The 13334-nt window shown below is 39.1% G+C and overlaps 1 protein-coding gene across 2 annotated transcripts in view; it reads left to right on the plus strand.

The window, feature by feature from the left end:
• b4galnt3b (beta-1,4-N-acetyl-galactosaminyl transferase 3b) overlaps positions 1-10958 on the plus strand; it is a 150392-nt gene extending 139434 nt beyond the window's left edge. For both annotated transcript variants that reach the window (XM_069903665.1, XM_069903666.1), the window contains exons 16-19: positions 489-561; positions 2717-2870; positions 4657-4783; positions 6587-10958. In XM_069903665.1, coding sequence (XP_069759766.1) covers positions 489-561; positions 2717-2870; positions 4657-4783; positions 6587-6695 — 463 coding nt within the window. In that variant the 3' untranslated portion in view covers positions 6696-10958. The remainder of the gene's footprint in view (positions 1-488; positions 562-2716; positions 2871-4656; positions 4784-6586) is intronic.
• The last annotated feature ends 2376 nt before the right edge of the window (positions 10959-13334 follow it).

Raw genomic sequence — 13334 nt, forward strand, 5'->3', positions numbered from 1 at the left:
ACTTCCCTTTTGTTTTAACTGTTTTAATTTTAAAAACAAAAATTCACAATACATTTAGCTGCCACTTTAATTCCAAGCACTCTCACGAGTTGGAAAACAAGTGAAAGTATTATTCAACTTTTTCTTGCCTTTGGAGCATGTAACCAATATTTACTTGATGGAAATTCTTGATAGCAGCCAGGACCCAGACAAACTGAATCCAAGCAACATTTTGATGAGAATCATGATGGCATATTTGAACAGTTGATCTCATTTCCTTTACCATGGCAATGTCATTATGGGTACTCCACAGATTGGATTTAAGATGTATTTTTGAAACTTTCTTTTGCATTTGACTAAAAATTGAACCAATGGCATTGTTGATATCTGTATAGTGGGTTTAAAAAATATTCTCCAGTATCCAAAACAGCACTTTATCCCAATGACTCCCTGACAAGTGTGCAGTTGAGGAATAGCCTATCTTAACAGAGTTCATGGTTTCTGTGCAGGTATCGATATGTAAGACTTGAGGGAAATTTTGAGCGTTCAGCTGGCCTGCAGTCAGGAATAGATGTAATACAGGTAAGAAAGGATAAATTTGCTAAAATTGATCAAAGTGATTAAAGTCCTGTCATTTATGTCCAGTTAATTATGCATAAATAAATGACTGATCTGAACATCTGTTTGTTATGTTGGGAATAGTATCAGGTTCGGTGGGTTCACAGAGAGACGAGTCTGGAAACAAGTGTCTCAATCTAAGGTAACTTTATACACACAGGGATCAAACAGGGCAAGATGTCAAACAATACTTAAACATTCAAACTACTTAATAACTATATGGGCATTCACATCGGATTCAGGTTGGACTCCAATACTGATGGCGACCCGTCCTCTTCACGGTACAGGTCTTAAAAACTTCAGTGGTGTAAGCAGACACATCATGCGCAAAGGTCCTCAATACCAGTGGCTGCTTACCCTACCACATTCGCAGAAAGGGACTTCATCAGACACTCCAGATCCATGTACCTCGGGGTGTGGCTCAGTGTTAAGTAATATGCATTGTGACAACATGAACTTTCCATCTCAGATGTTTGGGTCACCCTGAGTAGGGTGAAAGTACGGAAGGCAGCTGGTCTGGATGCTTAGAGTCTGTGCAATTCATGGACACTTTAAATCTGTCCCTGGCTCAGGCAGTTATTCCCAGGAGTTTCAAGATTGCCACCGTCGTGCCAGTGCTGAAGCGTCCCACTCCCACAAGTCTGAATGACTTCCGTCCAGTTGCATTCACCCCCATCATTGCAAAATATTTTGAGAGACTGGTTTTATCACATTTGAAACTTTGAAACTCTGTTTGCCCACCTCCCTGGACTCTCAACAATTTTCCTATCGTATCAACAGGTTGACTGAGGATGCCATTTACACATCATTTCACTCTGCCTTGACCCACTTGGACAGCTCCAACTCTTATGTAAGAATGCTGTTCATTGACTTTAGTTTGGCATTCAGTAACGTGATTCCCACCCCACCCGCCCCCGCCCCCCCCCCCCCCCCCCCCCCCCCCCAAACTGATCGTCAAACTATATCAGCTTCGTATCAGCTCATCCCTCTGCAATTGGATCTTGGACTTTCTGACTTACAGACCCCAATATTTTAATTTAGGCAGTCTCTTCTATTCTCAGCACGCAGCCCCTCTCAGGTATCCCCTTTCCCCCATGACTGCATTCCTGTATATGGTTCTAATTCCATAATCAAGTTCACAGATGACACCATGGTGGTTGGCCTGATAAGAGAGGATGATAAGATGGCCTTTTTGGGATAAATCAAGACAAACATTTATTCTGTTTGGAAATCATTTTTATTGTCATGTAAAACTTGCTAATATTGTGGATATTAAGCATTCAGTCTAGTGAAAAAACATACAAATGGTGGATGAACTCTGCAGACCAGGAAGCATCCATGCAAAGCAATAGGTAGTCAACGTTTTGTCCTGAAACCCTTATAGGAATAGGCAAATGCTCGAGTGAAAAGGAGGGGAGTGGGGAAGCACAGGGTTGGCAACTGAATACAAGTAGGCGCCAGATGAAGTAAGAAGTGACAGGAGGACGAGGCAGAGGGTTGAGGACAAGAAAAAGCTCCAGAGGGTTGTTAACTTGGCCTGTGACATCACTCCATCGAAGACATCTACAAGAGGCGGTGTCTTAAGAAAACAGCTTCTATCCTCAAGGATCCCCATCACCCAGGCTATGCCCTCTTCACTCTGCTACCATCGGGAAAAAGGTACAGGAGCCTGAAGACGAGCACTCAGTGGCACAAGGACAGCTTCTTTCTCCCACCGCCAGATTCTTGAATAATGAGTGAACCACAGACACCACCTTACTATGACATTTTCTTGCACTTTTTAAAAATTTTGTAAGGTGGTTAATACAAACGATTGCACTGTGATCCTGACGCAAAATAATGACTTTTTTGACATGTTCATGACAAATTCTGATTCTGAAACATTAGAATATCATGTGCGGTTCTTAAGCAATCTTTTTTTTTTAAAGAATTATAATGAATAAAAGATTTTTTTCTGGATTATGCTGACTTTCTTAAATTTGCTCGTGATATTCTCTTTGAGGAATATTTATTTATAAACTAACCTTTGCATCTAAAATGCAGATACAGTGATAACCAATGTCATATTCAATAGCAATGTCACTGATTTTTCCTTCTTTTCCTTCCTTTTTTATTCCAGGATGACCACAGCATTGTTTTCCTTTGTGACCTGCACATATACTTTCCCCCAAACATAATAGACAACATCAGAAAACATTGTGTGGAAGGAAAGATGGCCTTTGCCCCTATAGTAATTAGACTGAATTGTGGCTCTTCTCCACGGGAACCTGACGGTAAATGGCAACAAAAAGTAGAGTAACATTATGAAATCGAGCCAACAGTTTGCAGTCACCTTGAAAATAAATGATCATGCATATAAAGTTGACAGTGAATCTGGAAACTTATACTATAATCAGTGGTAAAGTTTTAAAAACAAAAGCTACTAGTTTGATAGTAAATATGCAAAAATGATGGTGTCACTCAGAAATCAGGCAGCATCCATAGGAGGTAATAACCAACGTTTCAGGCCTGAACCCTTCTTCATGTTGTGAACAAACAAGCAGACGGACACCTGAATAAAAACCTTCTTCAAAAAATGTGGCTTCCCATTTACCACCATTAATTTAGCCCTTACCCACCTCCTCTCAATTTGCCACACATCTACACTGTCCTCCACAAAGACAGGATTCCCTTTGTCCTCACCTACCACACCACCACCCACTGCATCCAACATATCTTCCACAATTTACGTCAACTACAACATGATCCCAACACCAGACACAACTTCCCTCTGTGCCTTCTGCAGAGACTGCTCCCTCTGTTACTCCTTTGTCCACTCAGCCCTTCTAATCGCCCCCTTGGTACCTTCCCTGTGACCACACCTTCACCCTGACCACCATTCGAGGCCCCAACCAGTCTTTCTAAGTGAAACAACATTTCACTGTGAATCTGCAAACCTCATTTACTGCATCTGGTGCTCTCATTGTGGCCTTCTCTGCATCGGAGAGACTGGACACAGGCTGGGCAATCATTTCATTGAGCACCTTCGCTCTGTCCACAACAATGGCTAGGATCTCCCAGTGGCCAACCATTTCAATTCCGTGCCCCACTCCTGCACCAACATGACTGCCCGTGCACTGTCAGACTGAGACCACCTTTAAATTGGATGAGCAAAACCTAATATTCTGTCTGGGCACTCTAACCAGATGGCATTAATATTAACTTCTCCATTTCTGTTAGGCTACTTCCCTGTCTCCCTCTCTTTCACATCCTTCTCACATTTCCTCCAGCTCTTTACCCCTTCCTTCTCCATTATGAGAACTATTCCACCCCCATTCACTTAGCTTTTTTCTCTTCTGTCCTCCCATCCATATCCACCTATGACCTCTTACCTGTGGGACTGTGCTCCTCCTCCCCCACCATTTTATTTAGACATCTGCCTGCTTTTTGCTCACACTTTGTGGATCAGGCCTGAAACATTGATCACGTATCTTAATTTTTGCCACATAAAGAACTCTGCCTAACTTGCTGAATTTCTCCAGCATTTTTGTTTAAACTGCTTTTTGCTCATACTTTGAAGGGCTCGAGATCAAAATGTTGATAATGTACATCTTTACCTCCTATGGACACTTGTGACCTGCTGAGTTCCCCCAACATTTTTGTGTATTTAGTATGATCACAGTGTCTGCACATTTCAGTTTGACCATCTTGATGACTTAGAATGCACAACTGATGAATGGTATCTAAGATGTATGCTCTAAATGTGTATGAATTGTGTTGTTAACAAATCAAGTAAAATATTTGTTTGTTTGAGGAGTTTTTAGCTACTGGGCCTAAAAGTTTACTCACTTGACACAAGATTTATGTCTAGCACAATACAAAATTACAATTTCCAAAAAAAGAAAGCTATTCCGCAAGAAAATAGCATGTTTACTACGTGGATCATGCAGAAAGCTATTTTCTTTCAAGCCTTTATTTTACTTCTAGATTCTAGCTTTGCTTACAAGAAATGCTAAAATAAAATCCAGTTTAGGGGTAAATGTTGCTGAAGCAAATAATATTTGAATCAAACATTTCTAGGATACTGGGAAGTGAATGGCTTTGGTTTGCTTGGAATCTACAAATCGGATCTTGATAGAATTGGTGGGATGAATACAAAAGAATTCCGTGATCGCTGGGGAGGAGAAGACTGGGAATTACTGGACAGGTAATGATTTGAAAAACAAAAAAAAGATGGTAAATGTTCACAAAGATCAGCATCTTAAAATAAATTCAATATGTATCCTTTTCACTTTTAATATCCACCCCTTACCATTTTCACATTAACCATGATTGTTTTTTTTCCTGAAAAATAAAAAGCTTAAAAAAATTTTTTTAATCTTTTCAAGATATTAAAGAAAAAATTTATGAGGCTGATCAGCTGAAAAAGACAAGTTCAACGTGCTAAGATCCAGGATGTTTAGTTCAAAACTTAGAGTGGGCTCTTAAAGCAAAGAACATTAGAAGTTTGGCGTAGTATTCAAAGGTGCTGAAGAAACTGAGCAGGTCACACAGATTCTGTAGGAAGTATAAAGCAGTTTGGTTTTTTTGGGCCTGAGCCCATCAGGAATGTCGATAATCGGGCAGATACCTGAATAAAAAGGTTGGGGAGGGGGGTTGTGAGGGGAAGGGGGAGGAGCACAAGACAATAGGAATGAAGTACAATAAGAGGTGATTCAGGTTGGAGGGTTGAAGAAAAAAAGCTGAGATGAGAGGGCAGAGGGCTGAGAAGGATAGCTTTCTGATAGAAGGAAGGGAAAGGTGGGGAGCTGGAGGAAGGGAGAAAGATGAAGGAAAGAGAGAGACTGGGAAGGGGATTATAGGAAATTGGAGAAGTGACCATTCAAGCCATCTGGTTGGAGACTGATGAGACGGAACGTCCAGAGCTCCCAGTGCAGCCACCTCTACATCAAGGTGACCGGATGCGGGCTGGGAGATTGTTTCATTGAGCATCTTTGCTCTGTTTGCTGTAACAATTAGGACCTCCTAGTGGCCAACGACTTTAATTCCATACATTATTGCTACACCTTCATGTCTCTCCATGGCCTCGTGAACTGCCAAATTGAGGCCACCTGCAAATTGAAGGAACAATGCCTTTATATTCTGACTTTTCAGTTTCCAACCAGAAAGCATCAATATCGACTTCTCCAAGTTTGAAACTCATTTCCACAAATCGTAATAGACACCAGATTAATTGTGTTGATTTAAGATTTTCATTAAGATATTTCAGTGCCAATAGAGTCCAGCTGCATCTCAGCCATTTAACGGTGGAAAGGCTTGCATTATTTTCCAAAGCAGCTGAAAGGCAGACTCATTGCTTGTGAGAGTCATCTTGGCTAATCTCATCACCACCTCATTCACACATGAATGTTTTCTGCAACATTCATTGGTAATGATCAGAAGTGGTTGCATTTTTCCCTATGATTTAGAATGTAATTGTCTCCAACTCAGAACTGGCTAGTTGAAAGATAAATTTGTCACAACTTCATGCTTGAAAGTTCCTCTCAAAACTATTACTTGTTTCACTACTTAAATTTATTTTAGGCTCCAGCCATTTTTTGGGGTACGATCTAAACATGTTTAATTTATAAATATGTAAGAGCTGTTTTGTTGTTGGTAAATTGAGTCTTGATTTAATTTTTTTTGTACTATTTGCTCCCTTTATTATTTATATTTAAGTGGCAGCATTTGGCACATCAAGTATTTTTGTTGAATGACAACATTGTCTGACTGAATTAATGCAACCTAGATTGTATACCTAAAATGGATGAGGGGGGGGGGTGGGGGGGTGGCTTGGGAGGAGGGGGGGGGGAGAAAAAGTCACTGTATATGTGTGAAAAAGAAAAAGTGTATATCATGGCTATTGTGATTTATGGTGTGAAAAATAAAAAATTTTAAAAAAAATTTTTAAAAAAAAAATTTCCACAAATCAAGTGTTAAAAGCTCATACTCTTCTTTTTGTTGTTTGTAGGATTTTCCAAGCTGGGTTGGAAGTGGAGAGATTATATTTGAGGAACTTCTTCCATTATTACCACTCCAAACGTGGCATGTGGAATAGGAAACAAGTAAAACTGACATAATGGTTGGTGACTGTTGGAAGTCTGGCTCGTGCACTTTATCCAATCAGAGGATTGAATTATCCTATCCAAAAACAAATGAAGTATAGCATCTTATGCTAAAGATGTGAAATGTATCTGAAGACAGTGCAATTGCTGCTTTCATCACTCAGGCTACTAAACAATGGTTTTCTGATCTTCAACATAGGAAAATGTTGCATATGACTTTTCTCATTACCTATATTTGTAAGTGGCAAAAAAAATCTTAATATTTTTTTTATTCAAAGCAATGCGATAATCCTATTCAGGTTACAGATCTGAGTTGTGATATGGTAAAGTAAAACAAAATGACTTATTTTCCTTAGAGACGGTGAGTGAGTGATACCATGTGGGAGTCAAACAAGGATAACACATTTGGGAACATTCTCTGGTCAGATCTTAGCCACTGTGTGGCATCATTACATCCAAGGTTGCACAATTTCACTTTGCTTATATGAAATACATGTGCCTATTAGACTGTGTAGACTAATAACTTGCAGATACCTTGCAAGGTTCCCCTGTAGGTGGAATTAACTACAATGTTCAGCATAAGTCTCAAGAGTGAGATTTTTCATGAGGTATAGTGAACATATTTTGGGAAAGAATTACTTTTTAGTTATCTGGGATATAGCTATTTAAATTAACCTAGAAACAGTGTGTTCAATTTAATGAATTTGTTAGCAATATGGTTGGTTAGGTGAAAGAAGTGTGCCTAGAAATTTGACTGCATAATTTTAAACTTTTTCTTTTAGCCGATGCAGTCAAAAATTGATTTAACCTGGAATAAATTAGAATAAAGACCAGTTGTAAAATTGAACTTGACAGTTCTGGATTATGATGCATGTTTGTGCACCTTGCATTTATCTGATAAAAAATTGTACTTTTAAGCAATGCACATTTGAAATTGAAGCTCCTGGATCCAGGAAACAATTGTTGTCTGGTAGGTTCTGCAAAACAAAGAAAACATCTGGCTGTGATCTTTATTGAGATGCCATTTACAGAGCTACCCTACATTCATCACCAGACTTCACAGGGCATTTCCAGATCTCATTGGAATCTCCTCCCAAAGTTCAGTGTGTGCAAACACTTTAGCATGAGAGCTCAGATACGTTTTGAAAATCACCAGAAGAAGGTCATGAACTATGTTATGTTTAAGCTTCCATCAACTGCACCCAATCTCAGAGATGCTCTCCTGAAATCCCGATAACTCTTGATGAACAGAACAATCATCTACTCCCTCAACATCCAGCAGTTGCTGATCACAGGAAAATTTTTTTCTTGGTCTGTTCCATGCTTCCTGGGAGCTTTTATAACTCCTTCATCCTTGGAGAGGTCATTTGCTAGTTACTTTTAATAGAAAACACTGTCTTCTCATCTCCTGCTACTTTTGTGACTTGATGATTACAGGGGCTCTGACCACCACAGGTATGCATCAAGACCAAAAGTGCTACCAACACATTAGCTTTCTCAGGTGAATCCCACTGTCTATGTCAGTGTGGGGCCAACCAAAGAGCATGTTTAATTTGTGAGGAAGACCAGCCAAGAAGTCAGGATTCGAAGGCCTTAAGCTGGGAACAAAGAGGATTAGAGGGGAGATGTTGGTTGAAAATCATGTTGCTCAGCTAAGGAAAGAGGCAATGTCTGACTGCCCCATTGGAGATTCCTAATACAGTGAAGACTCTTGTAAAAACTGAGCAAGATCATTGATCTTCACATTCCATGTTTGTTCACTAAAAGAGAACATAAGCCTCTGAGTAATCCTGATTGGTCATTGTCCTTTCTTGCATGCAATGTTGCTGGTCTCCCTGCAATACTTGTTCCACACTGAGGGGTTGTTCCCTGATCCTGATATTTGGATGTCTTGTAGGATTTTATATTTTTCCAAGAATACTTTATTTTCATGTAATAATGCACAAAATTTGTAAACTTTTGCCTCTCATAAAGGCACCAGTGGCCTAGCCCAATAGTAAGAGAAAGAGATACAAGAGTCACACTGAGCGTCCATGGATTGGCCTTCAGTGCTCCCACTGCCTCTCAGCCACACAGTCTCCTGTCTACTCCATTGGTGAAACTGAACTCCCAGTTCTAAGCCTCCTCTATGATCAGGAAGCTTTCAGTACCCAAGGCCCCTTCGGGGACCCTATTTGCCTTTGGGATCCTCATGAATCCTGGTCCTGGTGCCTGGCTCCCATCCTACAGTCTGGCTTAAATCCTTTGGCAGTCAGTCAGGTGAAAGTTCAGGCAAAATCTAAGGGAAGAGAGCACTTTCATCATTGCACACAGACCAAACTGAAGTATATGTAAATTGTCAAGCTGGCTTAACTTGATTGGAGCAGCGGCCATAAAGGAGCTTTCATTTTACCAGTGCAAGGCCAAAGGACCAGGTAGGATGAAACAGTTAATGAGCACCCTCGACATATTTTTATACCTTCTTTTTTTAAATGGGTTTGGTCTCTGGGCCCATTGTGTACAAGGATAAGGGCTGTGCCCTTCAGCCTGGTGAGACACTGCTCGAGAAGGACTTCTTCCCTTCCATGTGACTCCACCTGCCCTTATCAGTCTTTGTCTAAATAAACCAGGTGAAGTATAAAGTGAAAAGCAATTTTTTTAGCAGACACTTACAAGCTTGATTTTTGTGTGGAAGATGGTTGAATTGCATTTGGGAGGCAGGCAAGTGGTGTGTATGAGTGTACATCTTTGTATATGTCAGTATGGAAAAAGTATTATTTATAGTGCTGTCAGTTCTTCATCTACTTAATGAGGTAATGATATTTCTTGCAGTTTTGCTCCATTGTCTTGGGGGATTTTAACTGCTGGAAAATGTGATTTATTTGCCTCCTGACAGGTTTCTGCGCTTTCGGGACCTGGAATATATTTCACCTGCTGATTATATCTCAGCCTCTCTCGGTGAATTTGGAGGATCTCCCCTACAGCCATCAGTCCATGTATGGCTACAATGGGGAATATGCCATTAAGAGTTAATGCCCTTCATTAAATCTGCTTGCCTTGCACATGAAATTCATAGTGCTCTTGCTGGAATCCACACAGGTTCCCATTTAACAGAGCTTATTTGAAGGCCATTTCCTGATTTTTTTTTGTATATGGAGGGGAACTTGACTGACATGAAATCTGTGAGAAATTTTGTATTAGCCCACCATCAAAAAATGTTGAATCTAATTTCCTGGCAATTATTTTTCTTTTCATTTTAGTTGTTCCCACTTTATGACATTTTGAAGAGTTTAGCCCGACTTATATTTTTTGTAAAGCCAGTATGCTTTTTGATTGCATGGTATTAACAGTAGGACTAAAAAATACTAAAGCCTTAGTTTTTTGGAATTGATGTGCTTTACAACTAAATAATATACCTGTATTTTAGCCTCATTTTAGAGGAATGTTTTTAAATACATACAAATGCAATGAAGGGATTTAATTCAGACAACCAAATCAAATGCTTCTGATTTATTTGTGAAAAATTATGCAAATCATATTTCTGTCAGAACAATTTCTGAGTTAATTCATTTGTACAGAGACAAGTGACTAGATGCTATAATCTAAAGCAAAACAAAATTAACTGCTGGAAGAACTCAAAAGATCGAGCAGCATCTGTGGGGGCAAAGTAATGGCTGATATTTTGGTCAGGACCTTGCACCAATCCTGATACGTGGACTCGACCCAAAGGTTAACCATTCTTTGCCTCCACAAATGCTGCTTGACCTGCTGACCTCTTCCAGCAGTTTTTGATTTGATGACATAGTTTGGTGCAGATGGTTTTGCTTGCACAGTACTATGTGCCTCCTATTTCTTTAAAGAAGTAACAACATTTTTAATGCAAATCACTTGCATGGCTATATTTATACTTGATTGAATCTGCAGGGTATACAAAGCATTTTTGCTGCACTGTGTTTGTAACCAAGTACCTCAATTATGAGTCTTGCATAAAGCTCACAAAACTCAGCAGCATTTATTTTTCTGTGGACATAGGATGTGAGGAAGCTATAGGTACTTATCAAACACATTTTGGGTACGTAAATTATTAAAGGAGCCTGGAAAAGTCTTTCATGCTATTGGAACACTTCTGTTCAAAGCCCTTTCCTGGGAAACTTGTTTAACTGTAGATGTTTTTAAATTATGCCTGTAAAATGTAGTATGATCTTTAACTGGGATGAAGGGTTGATGATTTGTATGAAATTATAAAATAAAAATGTGTAATTATGATTTCTGAAAATAAAAGACATTTTTTAAAAAAAATCTTATTAAATTCAGCTTTTCATTCCTGCTTCAAACAGTGCTGATGGGTGATTATTTTTCTTCTCCAGAAGGTAAAGAATTGTAGCTTGTAGTGTTAATATTGGTGATTTAGATGAAAGTTGGCTGAATTAGCCAGATCACCTCAAGATTGTCCTCAGTTTTTACCTTGTATGTTGGTGGGAATACAACTGGCATTGTGAGGCGGACTGGACTGTTGATTTAGATGAAAGTTGGCTAAATACAACTGGCATCGTGAGGCGGACGGTATCTGGACTGTTGCTCCTACAGACAGCTGGAAAACATGAAAGACGAACAAGGAAGGAAGCTTTGAGAGCCAAAACATGAAGATTTATATTTTCCTCCCCAACTATCTCATTTGGTATAGTGGGCACAATGGAAAGGAAAATGCAGGAATTGGCTTCCTAGGATACTCGTTGAAGCATGAGTTGATAACATACCATTGGTAATAATATTCAAAAATATAATGTCACAAATGATAAAGACAGATATTTAACAGATCAGGTCTATATCACCACCGAGGAGAGTAATTCTATCCAAACTATTCTTCCTTTTATTTCCCTGCACCCCAGCAAATTCTCTAACATATGGCCATCAATTATTCCTTTGGTGCCACTTATTTGCACTAGGCAATACACTAATTAACCTATCATCTTGTCTTTGAGATGTGAGGGACAACCTGAACACCCAAGGAAACCCCACATAGGCACAGGTAGAATGTGCAAACTCCACATAGTCAACTCTCAAGATCCATCTCGATAGAGAATCCTGTCCCAAAATATTGACCAACAGCTTATCTCCATGGATGCTGTTGACCCACTGAGTCCCTCCATTGTCTCAGAATTGAGCTGTGTAGCAGGGTTAATGATTGTGCCAATATCCATCCCCTAATTTATAACCATGAGATTTTGAATGTTATCTTTTATCCCATTCTCTTTATCTCCTTTATATTTATTTCTCTACTTTTTTGTCCAAAGATTATGTTGTGGATTCTGCTCACTTGGATGGTCACCTGAAGCCGCGGGAGCATGGTCTAATACACAGAACACTCTAAATGTGTAAGCAGACGTTCAAGAGTTGAATGTTGTCAGATGTTTGTAAATATTGCCAGCATAATTAATGAGCTGTTTTGACCAAAAAAAATTTAGCTGCAGTCTTTGGTAAATTTTTAAAAAAACTATCTCAAGCACAGGTGGCAAAAGAAGACATGCGGTTTCTTTTTTCCCACTGACTTCGTGGCATTGGAAGGCCAGTATGGAACGTGCCTCGAGCGATATTCTTCAGCTACTCAGAAGATGAATCAGTCGTGAGGATGTTCAACCTATTCCCTAAGGAAGCATGAAATCTTGGTGGAAAGTGCAAAATGAGGAAGAAATTAGGTATAAATGTAGAACTGTGTTATATGATATCATAAATTGGATGAAACATGCTAACCAATTCTATGTGATGCATATTTAAATTTTGTGTCTGATGGTGACTGTTTTGAAGGAAGCTGGAATATAATTTACATGTAAATTTGACATAGATTTGGTAACATTTACATCTGTAACAACCTTGGTTCTTCAAACTAAATTAACTTAATTGAATAAACAAGGGATACAGATGCAAATTCTGTTCTGTGCTGGCCTTGATAGTTGGCAAGGTTGCACCTTAAAGGTACAACTGTCCTCCTCCCAAAACAGCTGTTTTTTTAAAAAGTCCTGTGCTTGTCATCATAGATCTTCTGAACAAACACTTTATCAAGTGAGCTGCATTTGTATTTTTCTCTCATCTTAAATGAATTCAAGCAATGAATTTCTCAAATATGATTTACCTTTCCTAAATTCATGTTTAGGTTTGATTTCATTCTTTCCTAAATTATTAGTTATTTCTGTTTTATCCCTCCATTTACTAAGATGTTTGTGGGTGTGTAAATGTGATGCATTAATTCTTAATCCTGAATTGAGTTTTGTATGTCTAAAAGTGCAGAGATATTCCTCACCCATGTTGTGACCAGCAAGACTCCATGCCAATTAAATCTAGAGAAATAAAGCAGAGTCCACCTCTCAGTTTGTGGACTGAGGTGAATGAGGCTTTCTTAAATATTTTAAGCTCCATTTAATATTACCAGTGTGTAGATGGCTTCTGTGTTCTAACTATCAAATTCCAATTGCAGAATAAAAACTGCAGAGAATACTCAAGATATTCAGTCAGCATCTGTGGAGGGTGAAAGCGAGCTTGCACTTGAGAACAGTAACCTTTTATTTGTCTCCTTCAATGCTCACCTCCTCCAGGTATACATTCACCAACCACTTTCAACCTGCACCACTATCTCCAATGTTATATAATCTTTGCTGGTCTCCACTTGGTACAGACCTT

The sequence above is a fragment of the Narcine bancroftii genome, chromosome 11 (genome assembly GCF_036971445.1).
Source record: "Narcine bancroftii isolate sNarBan1 chromosome 11, sNarBan1.hap1, whole genome shotgun sequence".
NCBI lineage: Eukaryota > Metazoa > Chordata > Chondrichthyes > Torpediniformes > Narcinidae > Narcine > Narcine bancroftii.